At 31.9% G+C, this 25,279-nt stretch overlaps 2 protein-coding genes and 5 non-coding genes across 8 annotated transcripts; 1 reads left to right on the top strand and 6 right to left on the bottom strand.

Annotated features, from left to right (window-relative positions):
- Nucleotides 1–1,140: 1,140 nt before the first annotated feature.
- TRNAY-GUA (transfer RNA tyrosine (anticodon GUA)) lies at nt 1,141–1,232 on the bottom strand. The gene is given in 2 exon segments: nt 1,141–1,176; nt 1,196–1,232. It is a non-coding gene; the product is annotated as a tRNA-Tyr (tRNA).
- A 981-nt stretch (nt 1,233–2,213) lies between these two features.
- Nucleotides 2,214–2,305, bottom strand: TRNAY-GUA (transfer RNA tyrosine (anticodon GUA)). The gene is given in 2 exon segments: nt 2,214–2,249; nt 2,269–2,305. It is a non-coding gene; the product is annotated as a tRNA-Tyr (tRNA).
- Nucleotides 2,306–2,746: 441 nt separating this feature from the next.
- On the bottom strand, nt 2,747–2,838 carry TRNAY-GUA (transfer RNA tyrosine (anticodon GUA)). The gene is given in 2 exon segments: nt 2,747–2,782; nt 2,802–2,838. It is a non-coding gene; the product is annotated as a tRNA-Tyr (tRNA).
- A 441-nt stretch (nt 2,839–3,279) lies between these two features.
- Nucleotides 3,280–3,371, bottom strand: TRNAY-GUA (transfer RNA tyrosine (anticodon GUA)). The gene is given in 2 exon segments: nt 3,280–3,315; nt 3,335–3,371. It is a non-coding gene; the product is annotated as a tRNA-Tyr (tRNA).
- Nucleotides 3,372–3,811: 440 nt separating this feature from the next.
- On the bottom strand, nt 3,812–3,903 carry TRNAY-GUA (transfer RNA tyrosine (anticodon GUA)). The gene is given in 2 exon segments: nt 3,812–3,847; nt 3,867–3,903. It is a non-coding gene; the product is annotated as a tRNA-Tyr (tRNA).
- A 1,110-nt stretch (nt 3,904–5,013) lies between these two features.
- LOC101510938 (protein EMBRYO SAC DEVELOPMENT ARREST 30) lies at nt 5,014–13,445 on the bottom strand. 2 transcript variants are annotated; one of them, XM_073368957.1, is made up of 11 exons: nt 12,967–13,445; nt 12,186–12,406; nt 11,765–11,849; nt 11,087–11,157; nt 10,909–10,997; nt 10,581–10,827; nt 9,739–9,851; nt 9,120–9,210; nt 8,729–8,857; nt 6,639–7,192; nt 5,014–5,902 (listed from the first exon to the last, which is right to left on the bottom strand). In XM_073368957.1, exons 2-11 carry the CDS (start codon nt 12,351–12,353, stop codon nt 5,455–5,457), a joined length of 1,995 nt encoding a protein of 664 aa, XP_073225058.1. In that variant the 5' UTR covers nt 12,354–12,406; nt 12,967–13,445; the 3' UTR covers nt 5,014–5,454. The 2 variants fall into 2 exon arrangements, with proteins under 2 accessions (XP_073225058.1, XP_004502749.1); XM_004502692.4 differs by having other exon boundaries at nt 12,186–12,415.
- A 3,300-nt stretch (nt 13,446–16,745) lies between these two features.
- LOC101511449 (ribosome production factor 2 homolog) lies at nt 16,746–19,332 on the top strand. Its single transcript, XM_004502694.4, has 6 exons — nt 16,746–16,905; nt 16,988–17,191; nt 18,133–18,378; nt 18,465–18,707; nt 18,799–18,864; nt 18,966–19,332. Exons 1-6 carry the CDS (start codon nt 16,837–16,839, stop codon nt 19,080–19,082), a joined length of 945 nt encoding a protein of 314 aa, XP_004502751.1. The 5' UTR covers nt 16,746–16,836; the 3' UTR covers nt 19,083–19,332.
- Nucleotides 19,333–25,279: the final 5,947 nt, after the last annotated feature.

The following is a 25,279-nucleotide window of genomic DNA, read 5'->3' on the forward strand; positions in this document are numbered from 1 at the left end:
GATATCAATGAATTTGTCTTGCTTTTTGCCATTTGAAACAACTTTCAAGGCATGTATATCCTGTTTAATTAAAAATAACACACAATTACAAATATATTATAATATGTAATAAAATAAATTATTTATTAACCTGTTCATTCCACACATTAACTGCAATATGGTGCTCATAATCTTTAAAGACAAAAAGATCATAAGGACCTCCGGGAAACACGAGTTCTTCATGCTGGTGCTGCTGACCATGTTCATCATCAAACTGTTGTTGCTGCTGCTGATCATGTTCATCATCAAACACATGATCGTGCTGGGGCTGTTCATCCTATTCTTCATCAAACACAAGATTTTGTTGGGGTTGCTCATCCTGGGGCGCCTGCCTTTCTTATTCATTTCTCTTTCTTCTTTTTTCAACAGCAGATCTTCTATTTGATTGTGTAGGAGATCGAACTCGAGAATGATCAACGTTAGTTTTTGCTCCTCTGGTCCTCACTAACAAAATTCAATAAAAAAAAAATTATATAAAACAAAAAAATTAAAAAAATATACACTGTACCGGAAATTTCAAAGAGGTATGAAATTTCCGGTGAACATACCGGAAATTTCATTTTTTAAATTTTCGGTAATTTTTTTTTTCTTCATTATTTACTTTTCCGGATTTTTCAATGTGGGGGTACAACTATTTTGATTTTTCGTTTTTTTTTTGCTTTTACTAATTTTCCTAAGGTTATTTTGGGTATTTCAATCAAAAAAAAATTAATTGAGAGGTACAAGTTTAATTGAGGGTACGAAAGCCAACGTACATGGACCAATAATATAGTTCGGTCCATTATGTAATAGGTTGTAAATATTTAAGACCGAGTTGAGCACGTAAACTATGCATGTTTATGAATCACTCTGACCCTCTTCCTTTTTATTTAAATAAATATATATTTCAATATTTAAAATTAGTAAAACAAAATAAGTGTACTTTCAAAACTAGTATAACATTACAACTCAAGACAAAGACACCAACGTTTACAACAAGTTTAACTAGATAAGTTTTTAATTTTGTTGACAACGAAGATAGCAAGAAAATAAAGAAATTTAATTTGTTTTTGAAAAATAAATGATTTAATTTATTTCCATTTATAAAAAATTCTGACAAATTCCGACCTGCCGGATTCGAACCAGCGACCTAAGGATGACAGCATGATTTTTCCAACTACAGTCCTCCGCTCTACCAACTGAGCTAAGGTCGGTCCTGTTATGACCCCTCAGGTAATGCGATTATCACAATATGTAATGCATTAAGATAATCCAATGATCTATTTGAGCAGGTAATCGATATCTGATATAAATGAATTTGTCTTGCTTTTTGTCATTTGAAACAACTTTCAAGGCACGTATATCCTGTTTAATTAAAAATAACACACAATTACAAATACATTATACTACAAATATATTATAATATGTAATAAAATAAATTATTTACTAACCTATCCATTCCACACATTAACTGCAATATGATGCTCATAATCTTTAAAGACAGAAAGATCATAAGGACCTCCGGGAAACACGGGTTCTTCAGGCTGGTGTTGCTGACCATGTTCATCATCAAACTATTGTTGCTGCTGATGATCATGTTCATCATCAAACACATGATCTTGTTGGGGCTGGTCATCTTGTTCTTCATCAAACACAGGATTTTGGTGGGGCTGCTCATCCTGGGGCGCCTGCCTTTCCTCTTCATTTCTCTTTCTTCTTTTTTCAACAACAAATTTCCTATTTGATTGTGTAGGAGATCGAACTCGAGAATGATAAACGTTAGTTTTTGCTCCTCTGGTCCTCACTAACAAAATTCAATAAAAAAAAATTATATAAAACAAAAAAATAAAAAAATTATACAGGTGACCCTTCCCGGAAATTTAATTCCTCTTGAAATTTTCGGGGATTTTTCAATGTTCAATGTGGGGTACAACTATTTTGATTTTTCGTTAAATTTAATTCCTCTTGAAATTTTCGGGGATTTTTCAATGTTCAATGTGGGGTACAACTATTTTGATTTTTCGTTTTTTTTTTGTTTTTAAAATTTAATTGAGGGATACAAGTTTAATTGGGGGTATGAAAGCCAACATACATGGACCAGGAATATAGTTTGGTCCATTATGTAATAGGTTGTAAATATTTAAGACCGAGTATAGCACAATAAATGATTTAATTTATTTCCTTTTAAAAAAAATTCCGACCTGCCGGATTCGAACCAGCGACCTAAGGATGACAACATGATTTTTCCAACTACAGTCCTCCGCTCTCCCAACTGAGCTAAGGTCGGTTCTGTTATGGCCCCTCAGGTAATGCGATTATCACAATATGTAATGCATTAAGATAATCCAATGATTTATTTGAGCAGGTAATCGATATCTGATATCAATGAATTTGTCTTGCTTTTTGCCATTTGAAACAACTTTCAAGGCACGTATATCCTGTTTAATTAAAAATAACACACAATTACAAATACATTATACTACAAATATATTATAATATGTAATAAAATAAATTATTTACTAATCTGTCCATTCCACACATTGATTGTGTAGGAGATCGAACTCGAGAATGATCAACATTAGTTTTTGCTCCTCTGGTCCTCACTAACAAAATTGAATAAAAAAAATTATATAAAACAAAAAAATTTAAAAAGTATACAGTGTACCGAAATTTTTTTAAAACAGACAAGGTATATAACACATAACATTTATTTCCTTTTAAAAAAAATTCCGACCTGCCGGATTCGAACCAGCGACCTAAGGATGACAGCATGATTTTTCCAACTACAGTCCTCCGCTCTACCAACTGAGCTAAGGTCGGTTCTATTATGACCCCTCAGGTAATGCGATTATCACAATATGTAATGCATTAAGATAATCCAATGATTTATTTGAGCAGGTAATCGATATCTGATATCAATGAATTTGTCTTGCTTTTTGCCATTTGAAACAACTTTCAAGGCACGTATATCCTGTTTAATTAAAAATAACACACAATTACAAATACATTATACTACAAATATATTATAATATGTAATAAAATAAATTATTTACTAATCTGTCCATTCCACACATTGATTGTGTATGAGATCGAACTCGAGAATGATCAACATTAGTTTTTGCTCCTCTGTTCCTCACTAACAAAATTGAATAAAAAAAATTATATAAAACAAAAAAATTAAAAAAGTATACAGTGTACCGAATTTTTTTTAAAACTGACAAGGTATATAACACATAACATTTATTTCCTTTTAAAAAAAATTCCGACCTACCGGATTTGAACCAGCGACCTAAGGATGACAGCATGATTTTTCCAACTACAGTCCTCCGCTCTACCAACTGAGCTAAGGTCGGTTCTGTTATGACCCCTCAGGTAATGCGATTATCACAATATGTAATGCATTAAGATAATCCAATGATTTATTTGAGCAGGTAATCGATATCTGATATCAATGAATTTGTCTTGCTTTTTGCCATTTGAAACAACTTTCAAGGCACGTATATCCTGTTTAATTAAAAATAACACACAATTACAAATACATTATACTACAAATATATTATAATATGTAATAAAATAAATTATTTACTAATCTGTCCATTCCACACATTGATTGTGTAGGAGATCGAACTCGAGAATGATCAACATTAGTTTTTGCTCCTCTGTTCCTCACTAACAAAATTGAATAAAAAAAATTATATAAAACAAAAAAATTAAAAAAGTATACAGTGTACCGAAATTTTTTTAAAACTGACAAGGTATATAACACATAACATTTATTTCCTTTTAAAAACATTCCGACCTGCCGGATTCGAACCAGCGACCTAAGGATGACAGCATGATTATTCCAACTACAGTCCTCCGCTCTACCAACTGAGCTAAGGTCGGTTCTGTTAAGATACCTCAGGTAATGCGATTATCCCAATATGTAATGCATTAAGATATGCCCTCCTTACATAATTTGATGCGTTTGTATTTTAAAATATTTTTTTTGTTTATATTGGAGACATTTTCGCATTGTCATTCAATTATATTTTATTTTAAAAGTTTTATTTAGATTATTTGCACTTTTAATTTATACTCTACTTATTGTGTGATTTTAATTTATTATATTTTTTATAAATCCAGCTCAAGTGAACAACTCTTTTTAGAGTGTAAAAATAAATTAAAAATGAAGTTTTATTATTTATTTTTAAAATTGCAATATTAGTTATTGCTACTGTTGTTAATAAAGATGTTCAATTTGTGATATCTTTATCACTTCAAACCATATTCTTCTCTCAAACAATAAAACTATTATAACTCATGAAACTTGATAATACATATCTTTTGGATGAATGAAGCTTTGATTATATTCATATTGAAACTGACTAAATTGTAATATTTATTTACTTCTTTATTTACTGACTAAATTGTTATTTCAGAGAATCGAAAATCAAATTTCTGATTGAAGAGTATAACTTTATGTCATTTTTGTCTACAATTATTTGCTGTTATAATAGCTCCTAACATTTTTTTAACACCAAATCATAATTAGGAAAATTCTTTAATTCAATATTTGTAATAAAATTAAAGCACATATAACCATTAGGCAAATTTCTTAAATCAATTCATTTATTTTAAATTTAATTTATATACATTATCAATGTAAAGAATTTTTGCACAATTAGTTAATCACAACTATTATTATATAAATTAAAATATTTAACTTTTATTAAAATTATTTAACTACTTCTAAAATCATTTTCTAAAATCATTTTCATGAATGATTGTAGTATACTAATTACACCAACAATGTATTACAATTAAGCTCGTTTTTTTGTTAGACTTCCTCAGTTTTTTATTGCAAGATTTCATATGATTTGGAATTGTCTTTCTTGACTTTATTTCTTTCCTAGCTCGTTGGAAGTCATGTTGGGTAATTATTTATAAAATGTCTACACTTTTGCTATGTATCTATCACACTAAGAACGTTTAAAAGAGATATCCCAGCTAAGCTGACCACTACAATGTACATCCACATAACTGAAAACGAGGAGAAATGTGACATTGTACAAAACAAAAACAAAAAATTGGACAACAGCCATATATAGAATAAACTCTAAACACAAAATCTGCTTCTAACTTCATCTGTCGTTCTCCAATTAAGCAGACAGCTGATCTTTTTTCCCCTTCTTTTTGTAATGTGTATGTTACAACAAAAATTCGGTTGAAAGTGGTAAGTGAAAAATAAAAGGAAAAAAATGATATCTTTGTCTATGGAAAATAACCCAAAATCAATAAAAGAATATATTTGAATACTCATATGCTCAGCAAAGATAGCATTGAGAGTAGACATGCACTTCGCTGGAGCATGTTATACTTATAACCTATACCTCTTAAAGTACGGAAAAATTGGATGCTGTATATAGACTGTAGTTATGATATGCACTTCCACTTTTAGTCATTTGGATCCATTTCTTCATCTTGATCCCAGACTTGAGTCTCATCCGTTTTGCCCCCATTTTTATCAGACTCGGATTCATTGACAAAATCATTACTCTCATAATCTGGCAGCCCATCATCTTCGGATTTGACCCCTTCTTTCCCAGACGAACCTGCCTTATTAGCATGCTGCATCCATTTGGGGCAAAGTTCTTCGCCTCCATATAGAAATTGACCATCCTCTCCTCTGACACGATTAGCAACGGTAGCAGAAGCTACTCTACAAGAGCATTCTGGAAGTGGATGTGAAAGGAACATTGCTGGTTTTGACAAGAGAGATTGCCTTATGAGGCCTTCTTCGGTCATACTTTTGTTAAGATGTTCTTGCACTAAAACTGTCCAATTATGTTTTGGATGGTACAAATTCTCTCGGGTCATGTTGAAAAGTTCCACAACAGCTTTCCTGTAAGAAACAAGATGAAGTAGTGTCACAATAAAATGTAAAACTTAAGGAAATTTCAATTGAAAATTTTCAACTAAAACCACCAACAACTACATGATTTTGAAAGAATTAGAATGCTGAGAATTTTAAAGTGCAGGTTCATCATACTCATCACTTCAGATATTGCTACGGATGCAATTCTCAAGGCATCAAGGGAATCAATAAAAAAATAACCGTATTCAAAAAGCATATGTGGAAAGGAGGGCATATCATGCATACAATTTATGCACAGAACAACAAATATGAATAAAATTTGTCCAGAAAGTACCAAAGACATGCCCTAGGCTTGTCTGTGGTCTGCTACAAGAGAATTGTCATGTCTAGCATTTGTTTTCAATCTGACATGTATGGATGGCTGAAACAGGCCCGAAGAAAGTTGTAATAGTGTTAGATAAATACTCAAGAGTCAAGATACAACATGCCATCTCTGTGGGAGCCATTGTTGGTTATTGAAGTGGAATAAAAGGTATAACATGGCTCGTCGTCCCTATATTTACACCCCTTCTCCCACCTAGCTCCAGCCCAAAATAAAGGGGTCCCGCAATAATGATATTTTTTACTGCTCATTTAACTAGGTATCTTGCAACTCTAGTTCCCTAATAAAATAAAGAAACTTGATGATTTTTATGAAACCTTATTATATCATACCTCCTTAATGAATATAAGAAAATTTAGACCAACAGCAAAGAGCATTTACCTGTCTGGTCGGTATGTTCTAACAGAAGCAGACGCGTACAGCCGATGTCCCATGACAAGGCTTGAAAAATCTGGCCATCCACTTCCATCATTGTTAAATCCAGGAAAGAAGGCATCAGCTTCCAAAGAAACAATGTAATCAAGGGCGTCCCAAAGTAACCTATGTGCTTTCATCCTCAGATCCATAGGTGAAGGATCGGGTTCTGTAGGAGTCTCAGTGATCCAACCATACCAGCCTTCTTTTTCATGCTGGTAAATTGGTCTATCTGGAGGTGGAGGAAGAGGCCGAGGCCGAGGACCAGCCCTCTTCCATTCTTGTTTAAGTTCTTCATCACTTTTTGCAGGAGGTGGTCGAAAAATATTTTGTGGAAGAGGTGTTTCAGATCCAACCAAGTCAGACAATTCTTTCTCACTGCACAAGGAAGTGCGATCCAATGTATTGATAAACATGGACCGCAGAGGAATTAAAAGACGTTGACCTCCAAATGTTTCAGAGCCAGCAAGGTAAATTATTGTTTTGGAAGGATAACCCATTACGCGAAGGAGAATGCCGACCTGCAAAAGTTGAAATACAATAACAAATCTAACCTCTGTATAGTAATTTTTTTTAATTCTAAAGACAATCCTTATATATGCACACAACTGGAAGTAATGTTCCCAAAAGGCCACATTACTAAAATTTTAATTGTGAAACTGGTTGTGCTCAGAGGCTGAGATCCTGCACGCACAATTGGTAGTCATTAGCATCTTAGAATTGCTCTACAGGTATTTTTGGTGCAAAATCAATTTATTATTTTCAGTTTCGAAGTTCTTGATTACATTAACTCTATTTCCAAATTTTACCCGGACAAAGTTTTTAACTAGGAGGTCACAAGTTTGAGTCATGGAATCGGCCTCTTGCAAAATACAAGACAAGGATGCCTAAAATATATCTGCAATGGATTCAATCCTTCCCTAGATCTTGCCATTGCGAGAGCATGATAGCACCAATTTGCCCTTTTAAAGTATTTTAGTGTTGACTTCCTAATTTGCATCGTGCAACCACAAAGTTAGGCAAAGAAAAGCCATGGCACAGCCATTGGACTTCACACCATGTGATTTGAGGTCACGCGTTCAAGTTGAGGAAACAGTATCTTGCAAATGCAAGATATCACTGCCTACTACAGAGTACATACTCACACAGTGGGTCCACCCTTCATTAGACTTTGTGCATAGTGTGAGCTTTCAATAGCCCTAGGTGGCCATTATTATGGTTCTAACTTCTGATAACTAACATGTTTAACTTTGGTTCTTGTGCTCCTCTGGGTTTCATCTTCCTATTATTATTATGACTAAGGTCACCTTGGGTATAATTTATAAAATCCTAAGTATTTCCATTACATCGTGGTTGATTTAGCACTACTACCCCTGAAACCTTCATCACGATTCACATCCCCTCTCTTTTCTTTCTGCCCCAATAACATAATTCAATCTTTATCAATAATGAATTTGTTAATCAAATCTTTTAGTCCAATCATAGTATATTACTTGTAGCCTAGCAACAAAGGCAACAACTGATAAGGACAATTCAACTTTTCTCATATATTTTCGTACATACAGCATAAAATTGAAAAACACTAAGCAAATGCTATCATTCTTTTAACATTTGTTTTAAAAATAAATTTAAGCATTTTTATAGAATAACATGCAATTCATAATATATTCATAGTACATATACTTGAGTGAATAACATGCAATTCAAAATATATTCAGAAGGGACTTTACCAGTCTACTACTAAGAAAGGTATATATAATTGTAAAGAAATGAGCATCCCTCTCCTGTCACAGTTGGTGTCTACTACAAATAATTTCGTGGCGTGGAGGAACTATTTTGATTATATGTTAATAAAATACAAAATATTATATACAGACGGTAACACTTGGCATACAATCCAAGAACAGTGTAGAATGAAATCAGGATTATATTGGTCATTGTTTCCAAGTACAAAAGGCTATTTTTAAGAAAAAAATTAGAACTGACAGCAATTATAACTCAGTAGGACAAGAACCAAGTAATTCTACCAGGAAACACTACTAGAAAATTTAGCATACCTCTTCAGGCATGAGGGGACATAGACCTTTATCTCTTCGCAAGTGTGAATTCACATTCAAATCCTCGTTTAGAATTTTATCCTTTATCATTTGAGCTCGTCGGTGTTGTATGAGTTCAGTGTGTACATCCTAACAAAACAAAACCTTAACAAAATAACCAAAGAGAAACATAAAAAGAAAAAAAAAGCAAGGCATGGCAAGGCAAGGCCAGGATATGGACGAACATTGTCAGCCAGCTCAAATATTATAAGTTTCTAATGTACCCAATACCAATATTACTTAAAAGAAATCAGAAGTGGTGAATCCCAGAAAGAGTTATTTATATATTATAAAAGTAGGAACAATATCTCTATTAGTTATAACAATGGTAAAGAAGAGAAACACAGCAAACCTGAAAAAGTTCTGCACAACCATTGTATGCCAAGGTTTCTCTCAGTAGGCCAGGATGGTAGGCTAAGAAGGGTTGCCCCAGGGATCTCAACCTGAAAGACAGCATAAATGTCTTATACATCAACTCCGGGAAGCAATAGAGAAAATCCATATAAAGTTCAACCGGAAACCTAAATTGTTAGGAACCCACAGTAGAAATAGACAAAAAGGGAATTATTTTATTGCTTGGGTGATAAATGAGTAGACCAAAGAGATTGATCTCTCCTCCAAGGATCTCCCCTTAAGATGGCCATGACTGTGTTTACTCAATACAAATAAATCTAAATGATTCCTCAATACTCTTATTATCTCCCCATTTATTACATAAGTAATTCCCTCTAGCTAACTGCTCTGACCTTTTCTCATTAATTTTATTTTCTCTTTTCTCCTAATATAAGCCAAATAACTTCTAACAAACTACATTTTCATTTTGTTATATTGGATCGGATAGCATAATTACACTAAATTATGCATTTTAAAGACCCAAGACAAAAACATCAGTTCCGAAAAAAAAGTGGGAGTAATCTATGTGATAGTAAAGCACATGCATATCAGTTAGTTTACATTAAAGGATTTCATACTTGTTAACAATACGACGGCCAAGCATTAGAATTTCTGGACGAAATTGAAGAGCATGGAAAGCAACCCTGCATCTTAGCCTCTGAATCTCTGCCATGCTAGGTGGGAGTACAGACTGCAAAAACAAAATGTGTAATATTGGAAATTTTAGAGCCTGTTTAGTTTCAGAAAGAAAAAAATTTCTGCTTTGACTTTTAATTACAAATCTGTCGCATTTTTTTTAACTTGTTTCCTGTTTTCAAAGATATGAACAAAAAAACAATGATACCAAAAAAGAAGAAGCAACTCCCTTGCGACAAAAAAGTGGTGTAAGGAAGCATTTGAACTGAGGGAAAATGCATGGGAAGGTTTACGTGATGGCAATCCATGTTTAATTTTTAAATTATCAAAATGCAAGAAACAAAATGATAATTGACTTACAATCAACATGCCAAATAAAAAATATGATGCGCGAATGTAAGAAACTAGTTTTTTAGCATGAAGCACTTGATCTAGTTTAAGCCTTCCACTTACTATGTGTATTTGGTAAATGGTAACATATTCAAACATCGCTTTTTTTGCGTAAGAGTGGAGCTATGCTGATCAAGTATGTACATGGAAGTCTGAAGTCAGGCCACAATAAAACCTTAACCAGAGCCTATCACAAATCTTCAAAGTTCTAAGCGTGAAATACTTTTGATGACATCTAGAGATGAAATATTTTACTATCTTTCTTCTATATCAATAAAATCTTATATGCACAAAAAACAGAATATCAATGCTTCTTGAAGCAAACAACACCTACAAGATAGCAAATTGCAAAAAAAAAAAAGCATTAATTGACAATTTCAAGATACTGAAATACCTGCAGTGCACCGCCATTTGCAATAATTAATCCAATAACCTTGGATTTCTTTAGCTTCGGCAAAATTTCTTTGATGTAAAAGTTTGGAGAAGCTGAACTTTTGGGCCTAAATGTAGGAAATTCATTTCTTTTTCTCCTTGCCAACAAACTTGCAGGCAGTGTCTTTGCAATGATTACATCATCGTGATTTAGATATGTTATGAACTGGTCCTCATTATAAAGATAGGAAAAACTCTTGAACTTTGAGCTGAATAAAAAAAATATGAATAAATTATATAAATGCATCACAGAAGGAAAATATTAATAGCATAAAGCATGAAGCACATACCTAATTCCTTTGGAGCGAATACTCTCTTGAATGTCTGGAATGACAAGAGTAGCATTTAAAAGTCTAGATATGGCGACCAGATCACAGATCTATAAAATCAAGAAAACTGTTGTTAAATTGCAAAAGTAATAGGAATGGTTTTACAAAACAATGCTTCCGCACATCTGGTGGATCATACCGATGATCTTATCTTTGAAAATCCACCGAAAATTTTTGCATAGATGAAAACATTGCTCTGCTCCTTTGGAACTGGGAAGGAAAGAAACACAACTTGAAGTGGAAAATGTAGAAGATGTAAATGGCACGATGAAAAAATATACATAACATTTAATACAGTTTACACATTGTTAACATTTTCCGAACATCAAGATCACCAAATAATAGCAGCTGTAGCTCAATTATGTATATACTCTTAGGTGAAAATTCAACAGTCATAGCCAACCTAAGGATATGACACAAATCTTTAATTTGCCACTTCAGTTACACTAATCAACAAAAAATGTTCCAAAATTAGATAATAATCAAAGTTTCATTTTAAAAATCAATTTGAATATGAAAGTAATTTAATTTCAATGGAGGAAAAAACTTCCAAATCGCCTATGTTTCCAGAAAGTATCTCTTGTTTATTATTCCCATTTAAATAAGAATGAATATATAAATTCCTTCATGAACGAAAACAATATATAACATAAAAATGCAAATGAAAACAAAAGGCTGATCACCAAGATGTAAATTATTAACACTTCGACGAAGTTTTATGTCATACCCTCTAAAATTACAAGCCTAAAGTACACACTTCCGCTTCACACATGTCTTCCTAATAGAAAGCTAAGAAATTTAAGCCAAAATATAATACCAGTATAATTGCTTCTAGCGTGGGAACTAGGCTGCAATGCTTCTAAAGACTTTATGGAACCCCATAGCTTCTTATTCTTTACACCCTGTAGCATTTCAAGCAAATAAACTCAATATATTAGGGTGTTTTTGGATGGAGGATTTTGGAGGGAAAGGATGGGAGCTTTTATTTTAAACAAATATTCTCTAGTTTAATAACTTTTAGAATGAAAGGAAAAATGACATATTATCATAAAACTTAATGTCCTAAGCCCCTATTCATCGTTTATATAAACTTCCATATAATTCTCTTAATTCCAAAGTGAAAAATTTCACCCTCTTTTCCTTTTCTTTCCTTTCCCTCCATCCAAAGATGTGCTTAAGTGAAAGGCAAAACATTTGACCAAACACAAGAAAAATATACATGCATATTAAGAACCAACCTGCCCTCCCAACACAGAAGAAAAATCTTCAGGAAGACTGCCAATTGCTCTATACGGTACTATGTTAACAGTCCACAACTTTGCCAAAGACAGATGAATGATGATAGATGCCACAGATAAAGAGATTACAGAAAGAACAACCCATTTTATCTTAGCTACAAATGCCATATTGGCTCCGCGACTCTACATCACCAATGCCGAACGGCCGACTTTGAATTTAACTGCAGCATCTACAAAAAAATTTACAAAGTTCATCAAAGAAGCATAAAAAATAATTGCTACGAGTTAACAAAATAATTGCAACATCCAAAAAAAAAAATTCCACATCAGGTACCTCAACCCAGTTACCCCATTCCTCACATCACATACTATAGTTAGTAACATAATTTCATCCTTAAATGACAATATTTTCACAGTAATCCTAATCAACCTCCCATTAGGGGTTAAACCATAATTTACATATGCAGCACCACTGCCACGTGTACTGCTGTGGCTGTTAACAAAAAATTAGTAAAATTAAAAAAAAAATGATGTTACTACAAAGAGAAACAGTTAAATTAGTCGGATCATGAGGAATATGCAACATCGTAGATTTGAGAACGAAAGCAACATGCATTATATAAACAGAGTGAAACATGCAAACAGAGTAAATGGTGGAAAAATTAAAATAAATAAAGTTTGAGATAGAATTAAGCGTAATTCGTGTTTCGATTATTCAGAACGCAGTGTAATCGGTATAGAGTCATAAGAAAAGTAGGGATTTGATTTGGTATGAGAATACCTAGGGTTCCTCTGGAAGGGTGCAGTTTTAAGGGTAAAAGCACCCAGCCAGTAAGTAGCGTTTGGCGTCTCAGCTAGATGTTGAATCAATTGCGCGATTTGGATTGGATCTCTGCGTCAACGAGATTCGGTTATTCACTGTTGCTCCTCCTAGTCCCAGAAATGGGGCAAAGGAGTGTTTGGATTGTGGAAAATAATAACTATGATTTTGAAAGCGTGTGAGTTCTTGCTTGGATCCAAATTCCAAATATCACGTTTCACGGTCGCGGCTACCTTTGCTTTATTTACGCTGCAACTGAGAATCACGATTAGAATCACGTGGATGGATCTTCTTTATTCAACCACACTCTTCTTCCCTCATCAATCAACTTTAACATTCAAAAAATAAAATAAAAAAACACTCGCACTACTGTATTGTGGATGAATTGCCGATGGATGAATGAACCGCATCTAATGCCAGCAGCAACCATGTTTACAAATTTAGAAATTTATTTATTTACCAAGAAATGTTTATTTTTTAAATAAATAAAATCCCTTTTCAATAAACTTTTTATTACGTGTAAAAAAAAAATAAACTTTGATTAATTGATAACAATTAATTAATACAAATGCAAAATTATAATTTGAGAAGAGAAAAAATAAACGATAAAGTTTATATGCAGCCGATAATGAAATCAGTTTCTATTTTTAGTTAACGAAAACCTTCAATTAAGTATAAATCAAAGAAAAGTAATAATTAATTTACATTTTTATATATCATAATATCAATTTTAAACTACCATGTAAAACTGATGCAATATCATTAAATTTTAATGTAAAATAATTTGTACTACCACTACATATATCTAAATGGTGGATTATGTGACTTAGTTGCTCCAAATTTAATACAAAAATGTAAGGAGAGATGGATCTCCTTGTCTAAGTTATTTATTAACATAAATGAATTAGTAGAAGCACCTTTCCAATTGACATTCATGGATGGATGTGGTAGAAATGTAATTCTTGATTACATTAGATATATTTATGGGATGTACAAAATTTTCAACACCTTTATGATAAAACTCCACTAAATGTGATAATAAGTTTTCTCGAGGTCCAACTTCAAAATCATGAAATTCTTTTGGCCCTACATATGATTCAAGGAGTGAATAATTTCCTCCAATATTAAGATAGTGTTTGTTGTGGATCTATCAGATATGAAACTACTTTGATTTTGGAAAATCACATATGACATAATCTTCTTGAATATGTGAGCAATAATTTTTTATATTATTTTATAGTTCACATTACGTAAAGTAATAGGTCTAAGACTAGTTCTCTAATTTTGTGTGGATGTTCAAAACACTCTAATCATTTTCTAAATAGATGGACCAAACGTTTACATTTAACTTATGAAGAAAATCAGATGGTAACCATTGGACGGGTAATTTGTAATTTCCCATACTAAACAAAGTACTTTTTGTTTCCTCTAGAGTAAATGCAATTTCCAACGTGGACTTATGAATGTCCATAATAGAAGAAAAACAAATGGTTGTAACAATCGTCCTTTGAGTCATCGAGGATTTGTATAAATCTGAATAGAAATTAGTAATCATCGATTGTAACTCATTTTCATTATCGATCCAAACATTATTCTCATTCAATAGCGCTAATATTTTCATCTTATTTATACGTCAAATAGTGGACAAATGGAAAATTTTAGCATTCTTATCTCAAAGCATCACCCATTTACTATTAGCTTGTTGATATTAGAAACACTCCTTGTGAGCTACTACCATATTGTGTTATTCCCACAACTCGTATTCGTATTGAATATGGGTTAATCGTTCATTATACCCGTTCATTAAGATTGTACTAATACCTTCAACTATATTGACGAGACATTTTTTTCTTTGAAGAATATTGCCAAAAACATAAATTCCACTACTTCATACTAGACGAAAGTCTTTTGATATTTCCATTTTGGAAGGGACCCAAAAGTTTTGGAATTTAAACTCAAAATCAGGATGACTAAGTCATGCTCCACATAATTTGAAATAATGTCTATCTCGTTGGACCATGTGTTTCTCATTAATGGTCTGGTGTTTGAATAAAAACATGAGTAATTGAGTTGGAGGGAAACAAACACTGCCAACGTGTGTTACAAAGAACTCTATTTAACCGTTCTTTAAGTTCACCCATCATCCACGTAAAAGGGTTGCCGGCGATCCACATGTCGATAAGACCACAATCTCTAATACACTCAACAAACACAACACACAAATTTCTATTAATAGAAACACCTCCAACTTTTTCATATTGGAGTAAGACATTATTGAAATCCTCTCCAAAGGCACTAACGATTCAATATGGATAGACTCAATTATCGAAGCTCCTATCACACTACTTCACGATGGCCCACATTAGGACATGCATACATAGTAGAAAACACTCAAGTATAAGGAGAGGCGAAAACAAATCTTAGATGAATGCAATATTAAAAAGTAGCTATAACAATAATTGAGAAGCACAAAGTTTTCCAGATAAATTAAATCTCTCCTGAAAATCCATTGGCCTCTCCACGGACGCCGTCGTCAAAATCAATATTTCTTACAACCTGTTTAACTTTATAAATTCATTGAGTCGTTTGAAATATTGTACATCCATAAAATAAAAAATTCAAATCTTGTGAATTTTTACGGTAAGAATAATTTAAAATCGAAATTATAAATTTTAATAGCCTTTTAAACTCTTAAAAGTCGTTAAAAATTTGCAAATCTTTTAAAATTCACAAGACTTTTTTTTTTTTATGCAAAAATTAATTTTAAAAATCCCAATCCAATACTCACGTAGGTTTTTTTTTTTTAATTTTTAAATAACTTTTTTTTCAAAAAAAAGTTACTCAAATACTCCCTTTTCAAATTTATATACCTAAATACTCTCTTTTTTCTCCAAGTTACAAGTCGCCATTTGGAATTACGACTTCCTTAAGAAAGTCCACTTTCCAAATGATGACTTCCTAAAGGGTTAAAAAACAATTCAAATTTTATTTAAATAACAAAAATAATATATATATATATATAATTTATAAAAATAAATAAAAATACATAAATAAAAATTTTAAATTACATAGATTGACTTGAGCTGGCTGTAACATTTGGACAATGTTTTCGAATATGGTCAGTTAACTGACATAATCGACATTTTCTTGATAATTTTTCTTTAACGTCCATTTCGGTTCTAATACGAGTACTATTTGGATGACATTTTTTAATTCTCCGCATTTCAGGATTGTTTGTGATATAATGTTTCACCTTCATACGTGAGCCAATATCCTTCATTGGGTATAAGTAGAAACTCGTCAAAATCTCGTACATATGAGAAAACATCGGCAATGTAGCACTGGAGGCCACCTTCGACATTAATTTTATCGTAACTTTTGTAAATTTTTTGATGTTTTTTATGAATGAATTATGTAATTTAAATTTTGTATTTATGTATTTTTATAAATTATATATATATATATATATATATATATATTATTTTTGTTATTTGAATAAAAATAAAAATATTTCTTTTTGTAAAAAACAGTCGTTATTTGAAAAGTGAGTTTTTTTTAAAGAAGTGATCGTTCCAAATGACAATTATAACTTCAAAAAAACAAAGAGTATTTAAGTAAATAATTTTGAAAAGGGAGTGTTTGGATAATTGGTTTTGAAAAAATGGGTATTGAAAACAAAAACTCTCAAATACCAAGCCCAATTAAATTAATTTTAAAGAGGCCCATCAGAAACACTATTTTTTTAATCTATGTAAAACCCTAAACCAACAAAACAAGAAGGTCTTGCCTTCTTCGGGTTGTCACCACTACACACCGTTTGCCTCTGAAACAATGATGGAAATCCGAACGGCCAAAACGCACAAGGGCAAACGCGAACTCGAAAAGCGAGCTCCCAAACTTGTAAGTTCACTCCTCTTTAGGCTCCCTCTGTTTTTTCCCATTGAAAAATTAAACGATTATTGTGTTTGTTGTGTGTGTTCAGGTTGAGTCAGGGAAGAAGACGTTGATTCTTCATGGGACGAAGACTAGTGCAGTTTTAAACTCTGTATTGACTCAGATTTATCACCTTAAGAAGGATTGTGCGGTGAAGTATAGTCGTAAGAATGAAAATATTAAACCCTTTGAAGCTGGTGGTGAGACCTCTTTGGAGTTCTTCTCACTCAAAACAGATTGCAGTCTTTTTCTGGTAATTCCTCACTTATTTTTGTTATTGACACGAGTTATTATTTGGTTAATTTTTTCTTCTACTTAACTTTTGTTTTTGGTTTGGTGTGGTTTTAAATGTTTGTTTGGTTTTAGAGTAACAATAATTAATTTTGTAAAGTTGATTTTAGTTTAAGCGAGTTTAAGTGTGTATTTGGTTCTGCGGTTGATTTTGAATGAATTGATTATGTGAAATTGATTTTGACTAAAAATGAGTTGAAGGTGAGATGATTTATGTTTGGATACATTCATGGGAGTTGTGAGAGTGAGTTGATTGATAAATCCAAGGCTAAAAATCAATTGTAGAGGCAAAAGCTACAAGTTTCAAGTTAGAATCAATTCTGGAGGCAAATTCAATTCTAGTCATAACAACCACACATCACATAAATCAATTCTAAACCTCTAGAATCAATTTTGCATGTTTCAATTCCAAAACTGGAACCCATGAACAAGGTTAAGTTAAAATGGTTTGTCTCGATACGTTTATGTGAAAGTGTAAGTTTAAAAATCACATTTGGAGACAAGAGCCAGAAGCTAAAAGTTAGAATCAACTTTACATGCAAAATCAATTTTCAGTTTTTATTACTGAGTTATCAAAATTGGTGTTGGCATTGATTTAATTTTAAATTATCCCCTCTCTACTGTAAGAAAATTACATAGCTTTTTTCTCTGCTTTCAAAATTTTTGAGCACCTGTCTAACAAAGTTACAAATTTGAACCGTGTTCTTAAGCTATTTATACTTGGGATGCAAAGCCTTTTTTTAATTATAAAATGTTTTTGTGATAACATTTGACATCTCAATATAGGCTTTGTCCCTTTATCCTCTTTGAATTAATGGAATTCATTATTTCACACATTATAAGAGTGCCAAATATTTAATTGAAAGTGATTTTTTAATGACTAATGCTGCTTGTATTGTGTAGTATGGATCCCACTCAAAGAAGCGACCTGATAACCTTGTTATGGGGAGAACATATGATCACCATGTTTATGATCTGGTAGAAGTTGGGGTTGAAAATTTTAGAACCATGGAGTCATTTACTTATGATAAGAAAGTAGCTCCAAAGGAAGGGTCAAAACCTTTTATGGCTTTCATTGGAGAAGGATTTGAGACAGTGCAAGAACTAAAACATTTGAAAGAAGTTTTACTCGATCTTTTTCGCGGGGAGGTGAATCTTTGCTCTTCTTTCTCTTTAACGTTTTTTAGTTGGCAGCTGGAGTATATTAACAGAAGCGATGCACATGATTCATGCAGGTTGTGGAGAATTTAAATATTGCTGGAGTGGACCGTGCATATGTATGTACTGCCCTGTCTCCAACAAAGGTGTTTTTTACACACTGTGCATTGCGGTTGAAAAAATCAGGCACAGTTGTCCCGAGAATGGAATTGGTAGAAGTTGGCCCTTCGATGGATCTTGTTGTTCGCCGGCATCGTCTTCCTAATGAAAGTTTGAGGAAGGAAGCCATGAGAACTTCAAGGGATAAGCCAAAGAAAAAGGTTTGACAAAATCTCTAAATCTTTCTAGTTTAACTTTTAATGTAAAATGAAGTTGCATATCTAAATTGTGTACTTGCTTTGTTGCTCATAGGAGAAGAATGTTAAAAAGGATCCTATAGACGGGAAGATCGGAAATGTTTACATTCCAGATCAGAAGGTAAGAGTGACTGTTTTCATTCATTGCATCAACTATTTGAGTTAAGTACATTTGACGAAGTACAATGATTGTGCTTGTGATAATGATTTATAATTGTTTAGATTGGAGAAATGTCTTTGCCCAATAAAGCGAAAGGAGTGAAGAGGGAACGCCGAGAAGCCAAACGGAAACATGGGAGTGATGAGCATGCATCGAAAAAGAAGAAGGAAGATTCTTAAAATATTAAAATATTATAAATGTCTTTCCTCTGCCTTATGATTATGAAGTGATCAATTGTAGGTCAAATTATACTAGGTTGTACGTTGTTTACATGACATGAATATTCTTAATTTTCTCCTATACGAGGGGTGAATTTTGTCACATTTAATTGTAAGCATATTTCTGTCCTTCAAATTTTGCTTGATTTAGATGGCCTTTATCCCCAAGTTGAATCACGAGTAGCTTCTACATGTTATTTTGAGATGTTCATTTATGTCTATTTCCAATTCATTTTCTGTGTTTTTACAATATTGGAAAATTTAGATATGTTTGCAAACTGACATTTTTTTCCTGCTTTATTTAGAGCAAGATTTTCCCACTTAAAGACGGCATTTGTTTTTTGTGCTATTATAGTGTGATGAGCCCAAGGCTTCTTTTGCTACCATCCAGTGTATTTCTATTACTATGAATTGCAGTATCCTGCAAAGACACATCAACATCTACTAAATTAATTCAGTAAAAAAAATACATTTACATTACATTTGAACTCATCAAGCGAACGCTTTCGTCATGTAGTAGCAGCGCTACTTATTTCCACCTAGATTTGTGTTTGATTCAATTCTCAAGTACTCTACCAAACTTTCAACACCAGTCCCTTGAATTGCAATAAATTTAAAAAAATTCAAATATACCACCGTCCCTTGATTTTAGAGTTTTATTTTTTTAAATTCAAATTTCAAACCTTAGAGTTTTATTTTTTTAAATTCAAATTTCAAACCTCATTTTTTGATATAGGTAGAAGTCACCATTGATTTGCTAAACGAAATCCTGTTCAAATTTAAAAGAGAAGTCACCTTTTTAAAAAGAGACTTCTTACATCCATTTTTTTTTTTAAAATTAACAAAAAAATATAATTCATTAATAAAAATTAACACACATTTTACAAAAATTAGGATAAAATTAATGTCGAAGGTGGCCTATAGTACCTCATTGTCGAGGTTTTTTCACATACACGAGATTTTGACGATGTCTTGGTACATCACAAGTTTGTTATTTTTCTTGTTCTTGAGGACGTCGAGGGAAAAGTGTTGCAGAAAAACTACTTCCACCTTGAATCCAGTTGAATATTTGCTTTAACGGAGTATATGCATTCCCAAAGCTTGAAATCTGAAAGTTTTGTTGATACATATTATTAAGTAACTGGGTAGCGGACTCGAGTTTATTATAATGAGTATTGAACGTGTTATACAATAATTCCACTTCGCTTAGTTGTCAAAAATACATTGTTCCTCTGGTGTAAACCCGTATGATTGATGTGACGTGTGAGAATAAATATGAGAAAGCGGTTGAATGTTAAGCGGTATTGAATTAATTGGTTTTCTTTACATAAACAAAACATTTCAAATTTTTGTAAAATTAAATTAGGTATTCCTAACTTGGTTTAAATTTAACATTTAGAAGTTGACTACGAAAAATATGATTATTTCGTTTATTCCACTATTTGTTCTCATTTTCGTATGTATTTCTATTATGTAGAAACAAATCAAATATAGAGACGCATTTCATTACCAATTATCTTTTGGATTATCTTATATCAGACATAGGCAAGACCTCTAAAGAAACTGATATATTATATCGTTAACGTCCATACAATTAATTTTTTTTTATCAATATTAAGTGGTATAATAATGAGTTATATAGTCAAATTTCAAACTTTTTCCATTATATCTATGAGAGAGAGGGGGGTATGGAGATGGAGGGATGAAGATTGAAATGAGATTGAAAGTTATTTCTTGAAATGTTGAAAAGTGTAGTCCATAATTTGAGATTTCTTAACTAGAAAACAATCATATATAGTCAATTCGATTTCAAATATAAAAAAAATAATAATAATATATTTAACCTAAATTTAAACCAACGTATATTTTATCAATTAAATTTAAGACCAAATGAGTTATTTTTGTTCCCAATCATATGCCCTCATAATAATAAACACCAAACTTTTAACAAAATATATAATTATTTTTTATTATAGTTTGAGTGTCTGTATATTTTGACTTTTTACTGGTCATAAAACACATTCATAGCTCTATTATTTCTTTAGTCAAAATATTATAATATAAAATTTTTCTATTTGGAACTCCAGAACAGCCTATATTGTTGTTGTTCTCTATAAAGTAATTTTCGGAAAGAAAAAAAGATTTATATAATCTAGCCTCACATTCACTTAGTATATTAGTCTTTTCGTATAACATATGAAGGGCCAATACATCATTTTAATGATCATTATTTCTTCATTTACTTCTTTGTGTATTGCGATAAAAGATAAATTAAAATAAAATACTACACAAGTAACGATGAGATAGGGATTAATTAGTTTTGCCTTTTGAATGAAATATAATTAAAGTGTCAATGGAGATAGTCTATCTGATTCAATAAGCATTCATCCTACATAATAACATTATATCTCTTAAACACTTGTTAACATTTTATATTTTTTCATTTTATATTTTTTAGTTATTGTCCATTCAAACTTCCTATTTAAAATCAAGCCCAAGATCTTATCCTCAAACATGTATTTTTTATCATCACACTTAAGTGATCAATGTGAACAGATTTAATATATATCACATAAGATCATTTTATCTTTTTTTCGTTTTAAACTCTAGTTCAACTTGCAAATGCTAATATCGTTAGATTCAACGTCTTATCTCGAGTTAAAATCCAGTAGCTCACACTTGTGTGATTTAATTATGGTGGAATTTACCAACTCATCTAATATATAAAAAAAAAAGTTAAATTTTTTTTAAAGATAAAAAATCATAATATAATCCATGTCAAGTTTGTTGACAAAAACTTCATCATGAAAAGGCAAAGGTAGATGTTATCTATAGATTTCAGAGGAACTATATATATTAGAGAAATTGGTTAAATCAGGTGAATTTCCAAAGCCAATCCAAAATGAATCAAAAGATCGACCTAACAACTCAGATCAAAAGCATCATGAATCCAAATCTAGATGGAAATACAAGTTCTCTCGTTCAAATTATTTGTTTATAAAAAATGCAAATGATTCTCTGAAAATCATATCCGCTCTAGAGGAAACATCTAAGAATAGACTACTATCTGAAGCTAAACCTACAACTATAGACCAAGCGTTATCAAATGATGGATGAATATTGGCTATGCAAGAAGAATTAAACTAATTCAAAAGGAATGACATATGTGATCTTGTCCGTAAGCCTAAAGAAAAGAAGTCAACTGGAATCAAATGCGTTTTCAAAAACAAACTCAACGAGAAATGTTAAGTGGTTAGAAAAAAAGCTAGACTTGTAGGCAAATGATATATTCAGAGGGAAGATATTAATTACATTGAGAATTTTGCCCATAAAGCGAGGTTATAAGCTATCACACTTTTACTCTTTTTTGTTGTATTTAATAAAATTACTCTATATCAAATTGATATGAAAAGTGTCTTCTTAAATGGTTACATAAACGAAGAAGTGTATGTCAAGCAAACTCTTAGCTTTGAGGATAATGAATTGGCATACCATGTTTTCAAACTAAAGAAATATTTGTATGGTTTAAAACAGGCTCCAAGAGCTTGATATGATAGACTACACAATTTTCTATTAAAAAATGATTTTAAAATATTTGTGAGGTTGACACAACTTAATTTAAAAAATTATCTAAGAATGACTTTCTCATTGTCCAAATATATATTGATGATAATATTTTTGGTTCAACTAACGACAATATATTTGAGATGATGAATATATTGGTTCCACTAACGACAATATTCCTAGAGTTTTCTAAGCTAATGCATAATATATTTGAGATGAGCGTGATGGGAAACTTAAAATTATATCTTGGAAATCAAATTCATCAAAACTCAGTATACTCATTCACCAAACCAAATACATAACAAAATTGATTAAAAAGTTTAAAATGGATGATTGTAATGTCATGGCTACTCATATGCATCCATTTTGTTCTCTTCATAAAGATGAGTCATATGAAAAGGTATACAGAGAAATGATAGTTTTTCTTCTTTACTTAATTGTCGCCAGATCTGATGTTATGTTTAGCGTGCGTGTGTGTACGTCAAATTTCAGTTTGTCCCTATATAATCTCACTTAACCGGTGTTCAAGAGGATATTTAGATATATGAAAGACGTTGTTACATATTAGTAGGTGTACGTGATGCTGACTATGCTGGAGATAATCTAGAAAGGAAGAGCACTAGTGAAAATTGTACATTTCTTGATAATAATTTGATCTCCTAATCAAGCAAAAGGTAAGGCAATATTGCTATATTTCCTATAGATAATTTCAAAATTTATGAGAGTAACATTCCTATATTGTGACAATTCTTCAGTCATATATTTACCAAAAACTCTATTTTACATTCAAGTGCGAAACATATAGAGATTAAACATCATTTCATAAGGAATTATATCTAGAAGCGTAATTTAAAAATTAATTTTATCGACACTGATCATCAGTAGGTTGATATTTTCACAAAACACATCTAAATGTTCTGTTTATTAAATAATGATGTTTAATTCTTTGTATGCCTTGTCTCTAGTAAAACAGAGTGAATGATTAAATACATGTTTGTTATGCCTATAATGTCATTCAATTTATTTGTGCCTCTATTCATTCTAAATTCAATTAATCTTGAATGTGGACAATTTTCTTCTCATAAAGTGTAGATACTCTGACAAGTGTCTCACGTGTTCATCCAGTACTGATGTTGAAAACTCAAATGTTTTTTGGCTCTTCAAATAATTTATATTACTCACAATCAAGCACAACTCCCACACTTTTGTCTCTTTGCAAATCATTAAACTTCCCATTCTCCATGAATCTCTCCTTGTTCCATGGCTTAAAGTTCATCCCCAATCCCCTCAAGTAGAAACTTCTCATATATTCCAACACTTCAATGCATCCTAGATAAACTTGAGACTCTTCCCGAACTAAAGGTTGACTTCACAAACCTAACTTCATTGAGGACCTTGATGAGGTATGTTGGTTTGAATATTTCAACTTGGAACAACAAGTTGCTTTGGATGTCCTGGTAATACTTCAGACTTCGATGGCAAGGTATCAAACCCTGTGTTGGGTCTTCTTATCAATATCACTCAACAATCCCTTGCAATCTACACCAGATGCCCAAAAGAAGACGTGCTGCTTGAAAATGGATATAAGTTAAGAGTTGACTCATTTGAACTATTCAAAGATCCCAATGTGAACTCCAAGTATATACACCTCAAACCCAAGTATAGAGGTCTATTCAAAATTCTTATTGGGTGTGTGGTGCCAAAAAGTGGGTCGGTGAACCATGTTAGTAAAGACCACAAGGATCTAATATAGAATATCTCTTAAAGAATCAAGACAGACATTCCTGGTATCATCCTAGAATGCATTAGGTCATGCGTCATCAACTCTAGGATCGAGAAAATCAAGTATACCCCTAACCCTAGACTAATAAATGTGGTACTCATGTTTACTTATCTCATTCAAACTTTGGAGGAAGGTAGAGCTCTGAAGTAAATGAGGGAGAGAGAGAGAGAGCCAATACAATTCTTTATACAACAAAGCACACTAGAAAAACAATCAGAAGAACACATTTGTACATAAATCATCATCCATCCACCGTGTGACTTGAATGAAAGCTGTCAGTAGGTAAAGATGGTGAATGAATACTGTTCATAAATTAAAAGTAATTTAATAGATACATACTGAAGATTTTAGTTGTATCCTGTCATAATTAGCTAAATGTGTACTTTACAATTGTTGAAATATATTTCTTCCTTTTTCATTGGAGTCATGATATGAGGAGTAACAGAACGATGGTTTGAAATTTTGATTACTCGCAATTTCTTCACGGAAAAGCATTTTTTTATTCGTTCATAATTTTGTAATAACTCTTTTATATTGTATGCAAGATTTAATTTATATCTACACTGATAGTGTGAATCACATCACAACCTTCTGATTTAAAAATGTTTAATCTGATGTTTAAAAATGTGATATGTGTGATGCTGTTGTTTTTGTAGGGTGGGGTGTGGAATTGTAGATAGAGACTTGGGTATTATGGGGTATGCAACAATTTTTTTATGTTAACTACTTTGGCCAGACAAAAACATAGATTTTTAATTAGTTGTCATGCGTGCAGGAATAGGGACCCCTGCATTTGCTTTTTGTCTTTTAG

Source organism: Cicer arietinum, chromosome 5, assembly GCF_000331145.2.
Source record: "Cicer arietinum cultivar CDC Frontier isolate Library 1 chromosome 5, Cicar.CDCFrontier_v2.0, whole genome shotgun sequence".
Taxonomy (NCBI): Eukaryota; Viridiplantae; Streptophyta; class Magnoliopsida; order Fabales; family Fabaceae; genus Cicer; species Cicer arietinum.

Bases quoted from the DNA above. Each gene is read 5' to 3' on its own strand.
- LOC101510938 (XM_073368957.1), bottom strand. From the start codon at position 12,353: ATGGCATTTGTAGCTAAGATAAAATGGGTTGTTCTTTCTGTAATCTCT. The intron at 11,158-11,764 runs GTATTATATTTT...TTTCCTTCCCAG, and splicing joins CGCTAGAAGCAATTATACTG to TTCCAAAGGAGCAGAGCAAT. The intron at 10,828-10,908 runs GTATGTGCTTCA...TTTTTTATTCAG, and splicing joins ATTCGCTCCAAAGGAATTAG to CTCAAAGTTCAAGAGTTTTT.
- LOC101511449 (XM_004502694.4), top strand. From the start codon at position 16,837: ATGATGGAAATCCGAACGGCCAAAACGCACAAGGGCAAACGCGAACTC. The intron at 16,906-16,987 runs GTAAGTTCACTC...GTGTGTGTTCAG, and splicing joins AAAAGCGAGCTCCCAAACTT to GTTGAGTCAGGGAAGAAGAC. The intron at 17,192-18,132 runs GTAATTCCTCAC...TGTATTGTGTAG, and splicing joins CAGATTGCAGTCTTTTTCTG to TATGGATCCCACTCAAAGAA.